Below are 17,997 nucleotides of genomic sequence, written 5' to 3'. Positions count from 1 at the left end.
GGGGTGGAAAGTAGCAAAAATTGCCTGTTGAATTGCTGCTTTGCTCAACTAAAATTTTAACTGTACTTGTTTTTAAGTATAGTTTTGTTTGCAACAATTATAATCTAATGTTGGGTTATGTTGCTTTCTAGCCTGAAGGGTCACACTCTGCAGACCACCTGCAGAGCATTGAAGAAGAGGTCAGATCTGCAGCTTGCAGTCTGGTGTGTGAGTGGGCCCAGAAAGTATTAATCCGAAAATTTGATTCAGTGACTGATCTAGCTCGCTTCCTTGTTACCAGTCACTATATTGGCACAAAGTCAGTTGCTGCATTGTCAGTGATGGCAGGTGCAACTTCAGGTGAGTAAATGATTCATTGTAATATTACCCAGCCTATCTCCGTTTGACTTCTTCCTTAAAATTAATACTGCTGTTTTATTTTATTTGGATAGGGGGGTTAAGTATGCAGTTTGCTGCAAAGATGCTCTTGATTTAATATTATATAGGAAACTTGCATTTTGATGGATTATAGAAAATGAATTTACTTCAGGTTTTGTGGTATTACCTGGTGGAATTTATTTAAACGTGGTCATGGAAAGTTCATTGTAGACACTAGAGATTTATTTTAAAGCTTCCTGAAAATTGCATGATTGGTAAGTATTTTGGTGTAGATGCCTTGTTGAGTCTGATTTTGTTACTTGATTTAGTAGAAGGAAAGTCTGCTGAAAATAAGTTTGTGTCAAGCTGATCTCTCCTATTTGAAAAGAACATCTATTGAGATCAAGGTGAAACCTATTTGTTCTCTTTAAAATAATAATTGAAGAAACATCTCAAGATTATTTTCTAAGCTGTAAGACTTGAACGTCAACTATGCATGATTAGAAACTTGACAGCATATGTCAATGTAAGAGCAACTGTCTGTGGAACATTCTACATTTTATCCATTTCCTTTCACTGTTAGCTCTTTCAGCAAAATTTTTATTTTCAGAAAGCCAACCTTCACAGAATTTCTTTCCTTTTTGTAAGGGACCACATTGTTTCCCTTTTTGGTCTATAAACTGGAGTGGAAGTTGGACTGCTATGCATCTGAAATACTAGGAGTTTTGCATCTGAGAATTTGGTACAAGATAGTGTTACTTCTCAAGGCAGTGAGAGATACTTGGAGACAGAATGGCACCAAAGAGTCTACGAGTTTAAGAAAAACTCCTTGATGACAGTCCTCCAATTGTTTGAGCTGCAGTTTGTTCCAAATACAAAAGTACAGGGCATTACGAGACATCCAGAGACTGCAAATTGAATAAGTCAATCTCCCTCACTTTCTCTGCCTGCCAGCCTTTCTCCCTGCCCCCCTCACACACTCTCTCTCTTGCGTGCTCTCTTTGTCTCACATATGCAGAGTGGAAATTATGGAATATAATCTAATCCACCCTGTGATTCAGACTTTTGATCTCTAGAATTTTGTTTTCCCTGTTTACTTTTTAAAACCCATAATGTATCGAATCATTGTCTTTTGTCTTAATTGTGAATTTGTGTGCGTACTTGGGGTTTCTGAAGAGATGTAGTTTTAAGTTACATGATGATACATTAGAAATCCTTTTGTCTACAACTTGTTAAATAAATTAATAAAAACAGAAGTTGCTGGAAAAGTCCAGCTGGTCTGGCAGCATCTGTGAAGAGAAAGTTAACATTTTGAGTCTGGTGACCTCAAAATGGCTTTTGTCCTCAATAGCAGTTAGTCAAGCAAATTGGTCCTCTTCATGATTTGAACAGGATTTTGTACAATTTGTGATGACTAGATGGTTGTTGTGTTGCAGCATAATAACATCTGTGACAGACAAATTAGGAAATAATTACATTTTGTGATGACTTGTGGAACTGTGGGGTACAATTACTGTCACACTCTTCCCAGTAAAGTTGCAACATTTTTTCATTCTCACCGATTACTTTGGAGATCAGACATCCTGGAAACCATAGGTGCATCAGATTGCATGTCTTGAAAATGTCATGTATTTGAATATTAACCTTTCACTTGTCAACAACATCTAATTTTCCAAAAAGGACACGAAAGGAAACACACAATGGCAGTTATGCTCCTGGTATTTGTACCTCCAGACTGTCTCTCAATTGCAAATTGGAACTGAATAATCTCAAGGCGTTCTATGGAAGAGAAGGGGCAAAAATCATTTTTTGTTTCTTTCTTCTCAACTTGATAATGTGCCTCCCTGCATAATGGTTACGTTTATGTCATCTATAAACCAATTTCTCTCAGCAACAGCAATTATCTTTTCATGTAGTTATAAAGCATTTCCTCTATCGAGAACTGAACTGGTAGAACTGGTTTCTACTCTGGTTACTGTTTGTAATCTTAGAGATATTTCAGATAAATAGATTTTGATGTTTGTAGCGAAGAACTTTACTCATGACAATACATTCACACCTCTTCAAAAAATAATTATGGAGACGCAAATGCTTCACTTATTCTATAATAGATTTTTTAACATGTTCTAAAATCATCCTTATCCTGGACTTTGTCACTACTTATTGTGAAAATTATTAGTGAATCATCAACTGGTTTATTCTACATAAAACACATGCTTGTCTATTTATAGTTTGACTTGTATATATTCCATTTTGCCATTTTTAAAAAATAAACAGTGCTAGTATCCTTTCCTGCTGCTGTTGAGGTTTTATTGCTTAAGTGCAGTTTAAACTTATTTTGGCAAGAGCGCTACATCTGCTTTGTATTTGATGTCTGATGCAAAAAGTGGCATTGTTCTATTCCTAGCATTGACATCCTTATTAAACATTAAAAAAGGTTATTTCTTAGTATGTACAAAAATATTTTGAAGAATCAACAAAAACCCAACACCTTGTCAGTATGACTATGCACTGAAGAAACAACTAGTATGTGCAAACAGGCACTACACCAGTGTAGTTGAAAGTCTTGAGTAAAGGGGCTAATGTTAATTATGACAGTGGGTGGTGAGCAAGTAGTGCTGCTCTCTGTATATCCTGAGTAAGGACTTCAAAAAATGGACAGGTGGAGCATTCTATAGGGATCAGTGGAACAATTATTTGTGCAATGTATTGCAGAAATAGAGATTTATATGACCCTATGACACACAAAGGAATAAATGGACTGGTAGAACTAGGGTCTTGTTTTCCACAATCATAACATCAGGTTTCCACTTGTGTTCAAGCTGAAACAAAGAGAATAGCAGGCATAAAGTGAATGAAGTTGTTTTTTATGAAACACATTTTCAATAACCTGTAAATGATGCCAAAATCTCACTTTAGAAACTGCATATTTTAATGTTAGTGATGCTGCTGATATTTAAATGACCTACAATGCATCTGATAGTCATTCGTGTTTTTTCACAGATAGTGTAATTTTCTTTCTTGCAGGAACAAAGCAACCTTCTGCTTTTGTGCCCATGACTGAAAGCAATTCCTTTCAGCCACAGGTAAAGACTTTGCTCTCCCCATCAGTCGATGCCAAACAACAATTGCAACGTAAAATTCAGCAGAATACACTGAAGAAACAACAGGAGCAGAAACTTCAGTCTCCACTACCAGGCGAGCAACAAGTAAAGAAACTAGAAGGTGCCACTGTTGGGCAAGTAACGAACATCCCCAATGGAAGCCCTGCTCTTCTTTCTCCTCAACCTACTATTGGCATTGTGGTGGCAACTGTTCCCAGCCCTATCCAAGTAAGTCATTCATTGTTCAATATCAAAATTGAATACTCAAGAAATAGCAAGTCAAAGATTATGAGAGTTGTCAATACTAAAGTTCATTTTCTGACTGTGAATTGCTTGTTGACTTTCATTAGCCAAGCTATGTAATTTTTGCACATTGCACTTAATTGATTATTCTTGGTTATTTTGATGTAATGTTGCACTTCGGTGGTTGTAAGCCTTAAACTGCCTTTAATCTGTCTTAATTTTCATATTTTATCTGCTAAACTAGGGAGTTCATATGAAGAATTGTCAGATTCAATAAAGCCTTTCCCTTCACAGAAATGAAACAAAACAAACCACATTATAGTCTTCCCCATGCCTTATGGAACAGTATTATGTCAACAGTATCAAAACTGATTTTGATTACTGCTCATGTTATTCTGCTGTGTGCTCTCCCCTGAAGATGGTATAATGATCTGCAAATCATTAGAGAATGAGTCCTATTACACTTTTAAACCAATAAAATGTCCCAAGAAAGTTCACAGGAGTGTTGGCAAGCAAGATTGGACTCCAAACCAATATGCAATAAACCTGATCTTTCCAAAGCCATAGGAAGTATACATTATGTTAAATTACATTATGGCCTTTTAAGCCATAAGAATATATATTGAGTGCCTGAATTTTTTTTTTTTTTTTTTTTTTTTTTTTTTTTGGAGCATAAATGAGTTGCACAGATCAGATTATGTCTTCAGCTTGTGATCAGTTAACTGAGAGCAATATGAGTGACCGTGGTGTGCAAGAACTACTTTATTTGTTCAGGATTCAGTTAGGCCTCAATTAAGGTTCTCATTTCTAATTGCTTCCAGTCTGAAGGTTTTGGGAAAGGCAGCTTTAGGCTCAGCTGTAATGCTTTTTCTGGTCATGTCAGTGACGCTTGCTGACTTGTTCTGGTCATGGTAACTTAGGTCTGCTGATATTCATGAACTACAATCACAGCACAGATGATCAATTTCAGGGAGAGGAGTAGAAAATTGACAGAAGGCTGATAAATGTGCAAACATATTAGAGTAATAAATCAAATTTGGGAAATTAAATCTTGATTTACGTCCGATGTTTACAAATGAAGGACTGTGTAATATAGCTTTGATTTCTGATTCCCATTTAAAATTTGAGTTATTAAATATTGGCCTTTGTTTAGTGCTAGTACACTTTTGAGACAGAAGGTTGTGGGTTCAAGTCCCACTCCATAGACTTGAATGTTATCTAAGCTGATGCTTCAGTCTGAAATACTGTCTTTTGCATGAGACATTAAATCGATGAATCAGCTGCCCTTCAGATGGTTATTAAAGATTCCATGGTACTGTTTAAAGATGAACTGTTTGTTGGCCGATGGCAATCAAAATCCCATCACTAAAGTGGACTGTCTAGCTGTTGTCCTTTTAAGAGACATTTTGATGCACATATATCTCCAAAATAGTTAATTGGATGAAATTTGCTTTACATGGCCTTAAATGGTATTATATCAATGCAAGTATTTTGGTTTGGTACCAAATGCTATTAATGTAGTCACCAAATATAAACATTTAGCTTTGTATCTTGAAATAGGGAAAAATCCAATGTATTTTTTTCATTGTAGCTTGTTTCTCTTCTGATTCCAAGATAGTTGATTCCGTATAAGCATGCTATTGAGGAGAAGGAATATTGTGTTCTGTGTTAAGAAATGACTTTGTGCACATCCAGTTTCCTAGTAGCCATAGTCATTGAGTACAGAAACCAACCCTTCAGTCCAACCAGTCCATGCTGACCTTAATTCCAACCTAAAGTAGTCCTATTTGCCTGCGCTTGGCCATATCCCTCTGAATATTTCTTAGTCATGTACTTATCCAAATGTCTTTTAAACATTATACCGTACCTGCATCCACCACTTCCTCTGGAAGTTCATTCCACCCACAAACCACACTGTTTAAAACAAACAAAATTGCCTCTTGTGTCTCTTTTAAAATCTTTCTCCTCTCGTTAAAAATATGCCCCCTCGTCCTGAAATCCCCCATGCTAGGGAAAAGACACCTGCCATTCATCATATCTATATCTCCCATTATTTTATAAAGCTCTTAAGGTTATCTCTCAACTTCTTGTGTTCTGTTGAAGAAAAGTCCCAGCCTTTTCCAGTCTCTCTTTATAGCTCAAACCCTCTATCACCAGCAGCCTCCTGGTAAATCACTTATGAATCCTCTCCAGCTTAATATCATCCCTATAACAAAGATCAGAACTAGAAATTTTTTGCTGAAAATTAATTCTCCAGTGAATAAGATTGATATTGATAACTTTGAATTTCCTTTTTAAAAAAAACATATACTGAATTAGATAGGTTTCATCTCTGGAAATAAAAATGGAATCTTTGTACCTTAGTTTATTTGGATTATTTACCCTATTCATTAATACTTTACACATTAAAGGAAAGTAGTATGTATCAAAACTGTTGATATTAGTCTTCTGTTTACATTTGGTAAAGTACAAGCAAAACAACACTAGCTTCCAGCTGAGGCACTTGTAAATAGGTTTATATATAATTTTTATAGGTCATCTGTGTTCAATTTTTCAGATGCAAAGAAGCAGACAGATGATGACGTCACCGAGTCCATTAGGCTCATCAGATAGCAAGGTCCTTCCTTTGAATGTTCAAGTTGTTGCACAACACATGCAGTCAGTCAAACAACAGCAGAAGACTGTCCAAAATGTGCCTGCCAGTCCACAGAATGATCGCTCAAGACCTCGTTATCATCAAATTTTGCCTAAACCAGCCTCAACCAGCACACTTACCCTTAATTCTCCAACTACAGTACTTTTGGCTGGAAGTCCAATTAAAAGTGTTGTTTGTGGAACGTCCCACGCAAGCCCACTGAATATGGTGAAGATGGCAGCAATATCTCTTCCTCCTAACACTGGCACATCTCCCAAACCTACATCATTAACAAGTAATAATACTGGAACAACAGACAAATTGAAAACTCCAACATTGAGGGGTGGCTCGACTTCTTGTCTTCCTGCTGCAGGCACCAAAACAAGTTACGTTACAACCACACCTACTGCAGAGATAATTAAGTCTGAACATGAGTCAATATCAAGTGATGAAAAGCAGATTCAGTGCCACGAGAATTTAAGTCACGTGAAGGATCTTAAAAGAACAGTTGGCCACTCACCTTGTGGGCAGAAAAATAATAGTGAAGCTATTGTGAAAGTGAAGCCATCAAATGGGAAAACAGCTAATGAGAAGACAGCAAAAGTCTGTAATGGTCAGAAAATTGAAGTAAGAAAGACCAAAAATGAAGGGAAATTTGTACATAATGATAATCTGACCATTTCAATAGCAGGAAATAACCAAAATGCTTTTTCTGTTTCCTCTACTTCAAATTTCACAAACACCAGCATTAATGCAAAATCCATTACTGATACTGCCAGGTCTCATAAAGACAATGGGCTATGTCCAAAAAGTCCAAGAAAACGTTCTCCCTCAACTTCTGCATTTGAACCACAGGTGACTCCTGTGAAGAAAGCTCTACTTGTAGAACGCACTGTAACTAGTGTAGAACATCAGAAGGCCTGCCATGGCACTATAGTAATGACATCTCCAAAACCAACTGCAGCTTTACCAATAAAAAGCGAGAATGCAACAGCAGTGGTTCAAGCACCTGGTAAAGTTACTGTTAAACTGAATGCAACAGGAATAACCCGTATATTAGCAAATCCTTCATCTAATATTCAAGTAGTGACCTTAGATTATCCAGAGACTACTGCAGAACAAACAAATACCTTTAAAGAAAACAAAACAATAGACTTGGAAATGGATTCAACCAGTTTGCATGGAAACACAAGTACAAAGCCAACCGCCAATCATACTGACATGCAGCATATCAAAAAGGATCATCAGTGTTTTGGGACTGCGGAAGGACCACAAGTTTTAAATGCTAATGTCACTGGGAATTCAGGGACCATTGATTATCAGGTGTCTAAGTGGGAGCCAGGACAACATAATGGGTTGGATCAACAGTCTTATGATCAGCAAATGCAGAATCAGAACCAGCTACAAAGTTCTACATCAATTCAATTACAAGACCTAAATCAAGCAACGCTATCAAACCAGTTACCTCTGCAGGATAACTTGATGGAGCTTGCACCTTCAGGTTCACAAAACAATGAAAACTACTTTCAGTTTGATGAAGATCTTACACAGGACAGTATTGTAGAAGAATTAGTATTATTTGACGAGCAAATGTCTATGAATGTTGGTTATGGAACTGGTTTGGGAATATCTGCTCATTCCACAACAGGTCAAAGTACGATACTGTCATCTCATCAAGCTGGACAATTCTATCATCCAATCCATAGCAGTGGCACTCCAACCCCAACTCCTACACCAACACCAACACCAACTCCTACACCTAATCCAACACCTACGTCAGAGATGATTGGCTCTCAAAGTTGTTCAAGTCCAAATTCCAGAATGGCTCAAACAACGCCTGTAGATAGTGCGCTTGGCAGCAGTAGGCATACACCAATTGGCACTCCTCATTCAAATTGTAGCAGCAGTGTGCCTCCTAGCCCTGTTGAATGCAGAAATCCTTTTGCTTTTACTCCCATAAGCTCCAGTATGGCATACCAAGATGCCAGTGTTATTTCTAGCAGTCCCGTTAAACCAATGCAGAGGCCCATGGCTACTCACCCAGACAAGACAAAAATTGAATGGATGAATAATGGATACAACACTGGAGTAAGCAACTCTGCAGTTTCTAACAATGGTGTTGGTATTCTTCCTAGTTATCAGGAGCTGGCTGAGGACCACTTTAGAAAGCCACATGCCTTTGCGGTTCCTGGACAAACAATGCAGTCATATCACCATAATGCCATGCAGTTACAGTCCAGGCATCATGATGCTCAGTTGGGTCGTTTGACTCCAGTTTCACCTGTAGCACACCAGGCAGTGTCAGTGGCTAATGGCAATAAACAGGAGGGTTTTGCAGTTCCAGCACCACTTGATAACAAAGGAATGCATTCATTAATCAGTAATTTTAGGTGTCGCAGTGTCAGTCCTGCTGTTCATCGTCAGCGTAATCTTAGTGGAAGTACTTTAACTCCTGTGATTAACTTGCCAAGAACAAGTTTGGCATCTTTTGGAAGCCCAGTAACACCTGAAGTTCATAATACATTTGCTAACAGTCTTTCGGACAACAGTGCCAACAGTATGGCTCAACGAAGCCAGTCTGTCCCTTTGTCTGTTATGATGCAGACTCCTTTCCCATCTTACCAGAAGCAAGCCAACACTAAGAAAATTACAAATGTGTTGTTAAGCAAACTTGATTCAGACAGTGATGATGCAGTCAGAGGTCTAGGAATAAACAATCTACCCTCCAATTATACAGCAAGGATGAATCTTACTCAGATATTGGAGACAACATCTAATTGTAGTAGTGCCAACCAGCAACCAATGATTAGTTCAAGCACTTCTGTCTTTGAATTCCAGAAGCCTAGTTACCTCATAAAACACACCAATAATGATCAGTTGGGTTATATTTCTGAGGATAATCAAGCACAAACAGAAGCTAGGGAGCAATCATTGGATTTCACCAGTACAGTCAAAGACTTTCTGTCTGAAGACAGCCTACAACCAAACCAGCAAATGGTTGGTCAAGTAACATCAGATCTCAATGTTGCCTCTGATTTCTCCAGTGATCTCAGGTTGTCCACGGAGTTTTCAGGCAGCATAAATGATTTGAGCACTTTAGACACAAATCTGCTGTTTGACCCAAGTAAACAACAGGGACAAGATGTTGATACTACACTGGAGGAATTGAATGATGATGCAATGTTCCAGCAAATCTGTAATGAGTCCATGAATTCCATGCAGTCTTCAGGTTTTGACTGGATGGAAAGTAAAGATCATCCTGCGGTTGAAATGTTAGGTTAAATCAAAGAGTACTGTTAAACATATAGCACACACTTAATGTTTTGACACATCCTATTTGACCTAATAGATGTGCCTGCCTTAAGAGAAACATTCTTCCCTTAAAAACAAAATGGTGTTACAGGAGAAAACCAACTACTTTTATATACTTGGCATTCAATAATCTTGTGTCCATAATTTTATTTTAGGTGCCAATATCTGACATCTTCCTGTATGTATGTTATCCCATTATGCAAATGGGTTCATTTATAAGCTAGTCTGTCTCCGGTGGATTGCTCTTGTAAAATGTAAATGCAGTTAGTCTTTTTAAGATCAGTGGTGAGATTTCCATCTTATTCAGTTTAGTTTATCTTGTGTACAGAAACATTTTAACTCATTGCCCTTCTGACTTTAATATTCACTATATGATTTTGTTGACTCTAAGTTCAGTCCAATATTAAAAAAAAACTAGTCATAGTGTGAAATGTAGCTACTGTTATCCTGCACATTAAGTTAATCCATTTGGTTTGCAATGTTTGCTACTGAATTTTCAATAACTCTTGAAAGAAGCTGTTTATATATGGATATTAAAGTCTCCTTTTGTTGTTTTTGTTCTCTGCTTAATTTTACTCATTGGTGGCATCTGGAACATAACATGTACAAGAAGTTGTGCAACGACAAGAAAGGAAATATAGGATACATTCTTCATTCATGAGATCATTCAAACAGCTAAAGCTAATCACAAAATTCGAGGTCGATGGAGATACTGACTTTAATGGACAAAACATTAGTGAGAAGTCATTGGGAAACTGCAGTAAGAGTGGAGATATATCTACCTTTTGGCATTTTGAGTTATGTGACAGTTAAGTCAGATACATTTCTTCTTCGGTTGTCAGCAATGTAGGATTATCTTTTAACATGGAATATACAAATCCTTACATTTGTAATTTGGATATGACAGCATATGCGTTGTGTTTTATCCCTTTTTAATGTTCCTTTAGAGTCATTAACTTGTTCTTGCTTGCTACATTCCTCTGCAATATTAAACTCATTTATATTAAATAGGTAAGCAACTCTATTGAAATAGTGCATACAGGAATTGAACACAAGCTCATTAACAAGTGCACTAAAATAATGCATTAAGCTCGTTGCTGAGAGTCTAAAATACACAGTCAATGGGCGACCTCTTTTAAAAATACAACAGATATATTTCTTTGTTTTAAAAAATATGCTGTAATAAGTATTTTAAATAGAAGGCTATCACATGGAAAATTATTTTCATCATTTGCCCAAAAGAAAGGGAAAATGTATCAAAATACCTGAATGTTAAAACCTTCAAAAGAGAAGAAAACTAGAAGTTATATGTATTTTTCTATTGCAGAACATACTCCTAAAAGGATGAAATTATATTTTCCTGCACAGTATCTCTCACACAGCAGGGAATGAGTTAAAACATCTGACAGTAGAATATTGTTGAATAAACTCAGAAGAAACTCACTATATTCAAAAAGGAATTGGTTTTAATTAGTCTCTGGTATAATTTTATTGACCATTTTCTCCCCCTTGAGAATATATCTAATCAAAATCCACAAGTTTTCCTGATTGTGCTTCAGATAAATATTAAATAGAATATGATCCTGAAATATATGTTTTACATTGTAAGTAGAGATTAGAAGAATTTTGATCTGCGTAGAAGCAATATAGAAATTGGCAAATAGATTGAGCATGTTGACAATAAATACAACGCAGACATGTTGAATTGAATGCCGTATTTCTGTGTTGTAGGTTTTGCCTAATTCAATGTTAAGCTTGGAATGCCCCATTTAAAAACAATAGTGCAAAGATAATCCATAACAGCTTTTAAAAGAGAAAAGGATAAATTATTGAACAAGAATTACTAAGAAGTGAAGAATGTTAGGAAAATGATGCTAAGTAGATCACACATTTTCAGAGAGATTAGTTGGGCACAAAGCACCAAATATTCTCAGATGAAATAAATGTTTTTTGCTTTTCTGGTTGGCTACATCTCTAAAGTAGATGTTGGGAAATCGAATAGGCTTCTGAATGCAATTTAGTGTTTTTGCTGGATGTAGTTATGTATATTTCAGTATTTTTCTTTCTTAACTGGGAATGGTTAAAAGCATAAATAACTAATTTGAATCTTAAACCTTTTTGAATTGTAAAGTTCTACATCACATTGCATTAATCCATGGAGCATTCACTGGAACTTCTAAATTTTTGGAAAGAGGATTGAGTTTGACTGCCCCTCACAGTTGAATAGCCATCTTAATCCAAACTTTCACCTGGAGAATATCAATTTACTTAAGAAAACCTGAGCGCTTCACAAAGCATGGAATCGTAACCAGATACAAAGTCACTTTAAGAAATAGGATGGAAATTTGATTGGAAAATTGGAATGATGAAGAAAAACTAATGCTGTGACAAAGTCCATAATAAATTTATGTAATTTGATCCCAGTAACAATTTGTCTAATGTATATTTCCCAATATGTAGATTATCGATCATCCTGAATCAATAGCTAAGCACTTTAAACAAATGATCGGCAAACTGTAAAAGAATTTTTAAACGACACTGATAGAAGTTTTATTTCCAAATATTAAGCCTCTAAGTATTCCATGAAAAATTGAAAATGTGAAAAAAGAATCACAGTTGCCAGAACTCTAGTTTCAATAAATTAAATATTTTACAAGTTTAATAATATGGCCACCTTGATAGGTTTGTGACAAATATCTGTCGAAATTTTAATGATCGTAAGTAATTAGCACTTCCACAAAATTCACAATTTAGCAGTTGTGCTAGGACTTGATGAACACTTGGAATTGTAATGTTTCCCAAACCATTCTGTTGCAATTTATAAAAATTGATTTTATTTGCATTTTATTGATTCTGCCAGTTTGCACAGTGCTGACATACTTAATCCATTTTCCAAATATGTAGTCTGTTATAGAGAACTCTGACTACCAAACTATGGTTATTAAAAACCTATATTCCATTTTAGTTCTGACTAAATATATGAAGCATAACTAAAATAAGAATTTGGAAATTTATCATTTTAATAATTCTACACAAACTGAAATTTTGATTACAGGATTGCTAGTCAGTGACACCAAATCTTTTCTAATATTAACTAACATTCTTAACCATCAGAATTTTATTCTAGTTGTATAAATATTTTTAACCTTGCACCTTTAATTTGGGGCGTATGGAATTCAAACACAATATCTGCAATGAGCAGTGAAACAAGTGCTGATAAACATTTGTTAGCAACTTCTAGCCATCCAAAATCTTTCTCGTAGAATGAATAGAGTTTTGATGTTAAAAAATCAATTTCAAAGCATGGACTTGTCCTGAAAATCTCTCTTTGAACTCGAGTGCAGTTCAATTTATGCACATGTGTGGCCATAAGATGGTGCTCTATTCCAATCTATCTTTCTAAAACAAAACTGTACTCTGGAGTAACTAAGAACTAGTGGCATCTGCAGAGAAACATTTTCTCAATACAGATGCTGCTGTTTCTCTGGCACTCTACATTTCAGATTTCCAGCGACCACAGTTCTTTGTTTAATCTTTTTAAAATTAATTTAAACTTCATTATAAATTCATTTTAAACGTTGATATTTCTGCTCTATGTGAAGCCATGTGAGCAACAGTTCGCCCTTTGCTGATTTATAGCATATTATCAAATACAGTCAGTAATTTCAAAATTCTTAAGTCAGAGCTTAAACTGAATTTTGTCTGCTTGCTTAATGACAGTTAAGGGAAATATTAAATATTTTTTGAAGATGCTAGTGTGACACTCGGTGATATCTGGCTTTGTCAGGCAATTTGTCTTAATCAAATTATAGTTGATATTATGAAATTAGATTTTTGGCCATTGACTTTTTTTGGTTTTTCAATTTTGTTTGAAACCACTGTGTTGTGTTGATGGAATGAAAGACATGTTCCTAAAAATTTTCAAACAATCATTTGAAAACCGTTTATTTCTGTTCTACTTCAATTGTTTATAGTCATTTGTCAATCATGAATGCAACCACAAAGATCAGAAATAATGACAGTGAAGAAATGTGTCAACCTGGCAGTAAATTTCACATTTGCACCGATAGAAACTGAAAAACAAGTCTGCAGAAGTAGATGTGTGTAGTACAGGAACCTTAACTCTTTCTCTTTTGTCATTGTGTTTGGTGTGACTTAATAAATTGCATTTCTAACACTCGAACAAATAGTGTTCATGACATCTATAACTTCAGAATCATGATTCAACAAAATATACATTTAAATAATTACAGATATGTGATTAATTTTATATACAGTGACTATTTTTCCCTTTCCTATCATTGTTCTATCATCATCTATATCTTTTCCACCTCCCTTCCCAGACATCCTTCCAAAACCAAACAAGAGGTAGCAAAAGTGGTATCAGTTTTTTTTTTGCTTCTTTCTTTTAATAACAAGGTTGAGATCAAAGAAATTAAAATTGGCAAATAAGTCTGAAAGCACCAGTGCAGTATCTGAAATGTTTTTACATTTTACCCAACATATCATTTTCCACTGTGTTTCTGAAAGTTCTTGTCAATGTTACTTCATCTTTGCATTGATGGATTTGAACAAAACTTTAAAAACTTGATTTACTGTTATTCTCACTAGATAATGTATTTTCCTTCTCTTGTTTTCTAACTTCTGTCTGTGAATTCTGAAGCCCTTTTTGCTTTGGTTATCCTAATAACTTTTGAAGCATATTATCATTTTCCTTAGCGCCTATATTTCAGCTAGACATTAGACATCAAAATTAATATTAATTACATTGCATGGGTCAACAATACATATTTAAGCTCTGCTGTTTGTTGTTTCTTGAGTCAAAAAATATAGAGGGGCGTAAGAATACATTTAAATATTTGAATGATCTCAATTTTGAGTTTTGAATTTCAATAATGTATATACAGAACCTAAACATATTGTTTATTGTTGATATATATTGTTTCTTTGAAATTCTAACAGAATTGTTGACCATTGTTTTAAGCAAGCCAATACTTTGATTAAACAGGTGACTGGAATGACGTCCAGAAATGTTTGTGTATTTGTAAACTCTCAGTGCACTACCATGTCTCCGCTCTAACTTTACTAATGTTTACAAAAAAAACTACTCAAATCTAATTTGATGTAAAAGAAAATGCTTTGTAGCCAATTAACCAATTTGAGCACAGCTGTATTCCATACAATGTGGTTTTTGATATTCTTCACACCGCAAGTATTTTTCTCATAGCATTGTGTTGTAAAAAGAGAAGTGCGGCAATCACATATGATTGTGGAACATAACCAAAAAAAAATTATTTCTTGCTAAAAGAGGCAGAAGAGGAGATAAAAGCACAATGTAATTCTTGCTCATTATGCTGTCAAAATTTGTTTCCCTATGTAGTTGACACAGCAATTATTTTTAGTCAATAATAGAAGAATCAACTTTTATGCACTTTTAACATTATCACGAGCAATTTGGTTCCATCCAATGTCGTTTGTCTTTGGTCAGAACTTTAGTGTTTGTTATTCAGCATATAAATACTGATAACTTCTGCTAAAATTAAGCTTGTTTTGACTTGTTACTTGATACTAAAAGATTAACAATATCACTCTTTTTGGATATGTTAAAGGTTATTTTAATCTGTGAAAAACACAGTTTTTTAAATAGGATCTGTGGTGTACTTTTCTGAAAGGTGTAATTTGTAGCAACAGTTGAAACCACCTGGAGATGATAGCTTGGGTCCAGTGATGAAAATGCTTGAGATGGCCAGTGCATTCTGTTCAAATTAAAATAGATCTTTCAGGTAATTACATGCAGTGGTTACATGCAATACCAGACATTACTGTTTTATTTAGTTTTTTAAAGGTATTTTAAATGTTTTCTATGAAACTCCAGCTCTGCATGTGTAGGAATTAGCCAATGGGTGCATTAGAAAATCTTAATGAAAACTTTAAAATGTTAAGTTCTGATATCCTGTATCTGTTGTATAATTGCGTCTTTTAGGGTAATCATTTTTTCTTTAATGAGTATGTTAGGTAGTACATAAAAATAATCATTTTAGTAACCTGTCATCACTTATATCCTTTCAGGTTAACTTGTGGTTGCTCAATTTCTTCTGATTCATTGTTTCAGCGGCTCCATCAATATTTTAACTCTTTACAGATGTCTGCTTTCCTCGAGATGTTGATTAGTTGTGGTCCAGTTGATCCGAGCTGGCCAGTATAGTACAGCTGAATTTGCTTAGTCCAGCTCAATCAGTGTTGAAGTTACCACTGCACAACAAAATATTGCAGTAAAACTTTTAAACATACGTTTGCACCTTAAGTATAATTGGAGATGTATTTTACTTGGAATTGAATACAAACATCTATTTTAAAGTGGACATTTTGATTATTTTTGCACTAGATGCTTAAAGGGAGTTTCTGGCCTGGCACATCTCTTAGGACAAATGATAACAGTCGCAGGCAACAAAACTTTGATAAGGTTTTAGGAAATGAGTCAATATACAAGAAGTGAAATGTCATCTGCGAAGTGACAGATCTTGATTGTTTTATGTAGCAATGTACATTGATCTCAATGAGATAATTGTTTTACTTGATTCTCTTGTATGAGAATATTAAAACAGGATGAAAATTTTAAAGTTCAGTTTGCTTCACTATGTTAACAAATGATCACAGGTGTGCATGTGTGTTGGATTATATTGTACAGTGCTTGGTATATTCCTGTAACCACTTTTTGCTGAAATGAATCTGGTTCTTTAACAGCCAGGAATGCGCAGTTATACATATTACATGTTTGTTATGTACCTTTTTGGAAGTTTACTAATTCACCTAGAAGCATTGTTGAATATGTTCAGTTTTCAGTTTTGTTCGGTTGATTTTGAACATTAGTATTTGGTAAAATATTGTGGAAGAAGTTCCTACAGTAATTTGCTATACGTATGCTTTTGCAAAGTAATTGCCATTATGAAAATGAGCTGATGAGAAGGAACTGGTTTCAGCAATCATAACTAATGCACATTGTGAAGTTACTATAAATAGCAAACACACCCAACTCTTTTCTACATCACAAGATAATGCTTGCCTGTACCACAATTTTATTTAGTGTAGAACATTTTTTTAAAAAATGATGATGTTTGTCTATTGTACTGCTGGAGAAAATCAGTAGTGCAATAATGTTGGAATAGTATTTCAGCTTAGTTTTTTTTTCTTATTAAAAGTGCTCACGGATATTGTTGAAGTTTTGTAAATGGTTTGAAAACCAATAAAAAAGGTTTTGTACTACATTCTGGTCTTGAAGATACATACCCATATATTGTGCTAATTTTCTGGTAATGTCAAATCTACTTCTTGTTCTAGACATTATTCATTCCCACATGGGCAAATTCACTGGTATTACTATTTATGTAAAGGTTTAGGTATTGACCTCAGTTGCAGATTCTAATACTTTCAATACCAATGGAACCAATTCCTCCGGGTGCTCCGGTTTTCTCCCACAATCCAAAGCTGTGCAGGCCAGGTGAATTGGCCGTGCTAAATTGCCCATAGTGTCAGGTGCAGTAGTCAGGGGTAAATATAGAGTAGGGGAATGGGTCTGGATAGGTTGGTTATGCTTCGGAGGATTGGTGTGGATTTGTTGGGCCGAAGGGCCTGTTTCCATACTGTAGGTAATCTATCTAATGTAGCCGGTATCCTACCAGAGTCCCATATGAAATGCATTCAGCAGTCTTAATCTTGTAGAGCGACATTCCAGATCTATCTGTGGTATTGCTTTAGAGTCACAATAATGAATTGCTTATCTTGAGAAAATACCATTTTTCAAGTGCATTACCTGCAATCTTAAGTCTGAGTCAAAAGTTCATTTTTTTTTCTCCCCAGCCACACCTCCCCCCGCCCCAAAACCAAGAACTTCCAAAATAGTCAGTCCGAAACAAGTTATTCTGCTTTGTAATAAATTAACCAGCCAATGCTTCAAAACATGAGCATTTTCAAACCTTGTTAATTTGCTTCTGAAGCATTTGAACAAATTGGAGCCTATTATTTGTTAAGAGCTGAGAAATGTAAACTATGCAATTCCCAGCAAATGGAACTTTTGTTTTGAGGTATTGTTTCACAACCTATCTAGGGTTGATTAAGCTCATTTTGCATGCACAGTCAGTGTATCTCAAAATTAATTAAAGTAAACTCTGCTATACACACCACAATGTTTGAAGAATGTGTTTTGTAAAATACACAATTGGAGCAAACTGTAAAAACATGAGACAGTTATTGGTGAAACAGCCAATCAACCTACTTCAATCTGATATGATTGTCAACCCTCTTAAGATTGTTTTATTCATTTGTAGCATGTGGGTGTTGTTGGTGAGG

At 35.3% G+C, this 17,997-nt stretch overlaps 1 protein-coding gene across 1 annotated transcript in view; it reads left to right on the top strand.

The window, feature by feature from the left end:
* Positions 1-16,916, top strand: part of rfx7b (regulatory factor X7b) — an 88,344-nt gene extending 71,428 nt beyond the window's left edge. Inside the window, exons 7-9 of the mRNA XM_072564987.1 lie at positions 132-339; positions 3,385-3,689; positions 6,262-16,916. Of these exons, the coding sequence (XP_072421088.1) occupies positions 132-339; positions 3,385-3,689; positions 6,262-9,621 (3,873 nt within the window). The 3' untranslated portion in view covers positions 9,622-16,916. The remainder of the gene's footprint in view (positions 1-131; positions 340-3,384; positions 3,690-6,261) is intronic.
* Positions 16,917-17,997: the final 1,081 nt, after the last annotated feature.

This window comes from Chiloscyllium punctatum, chromosome 48 (assembly GCF_047496795.1).
Source record: "Chiloscyllium punctatum isolate Juve2018m chromosome 48, sChiPun1.3, whole genome shotgun sequence".
Taxonomy (NCBI): Eukaryota; Metazoa; Chordata; class Chondrichthyes; order Orectolobiformes; family Hemiscylliidae; genus Chiloscyllium; species Chiloscyllium punctatum.
The sequence above is the reverse complement of the archived record's forward strand: the minus strand, read 5'-3'. Positions and strand labels throughout refer to the sequence as shown.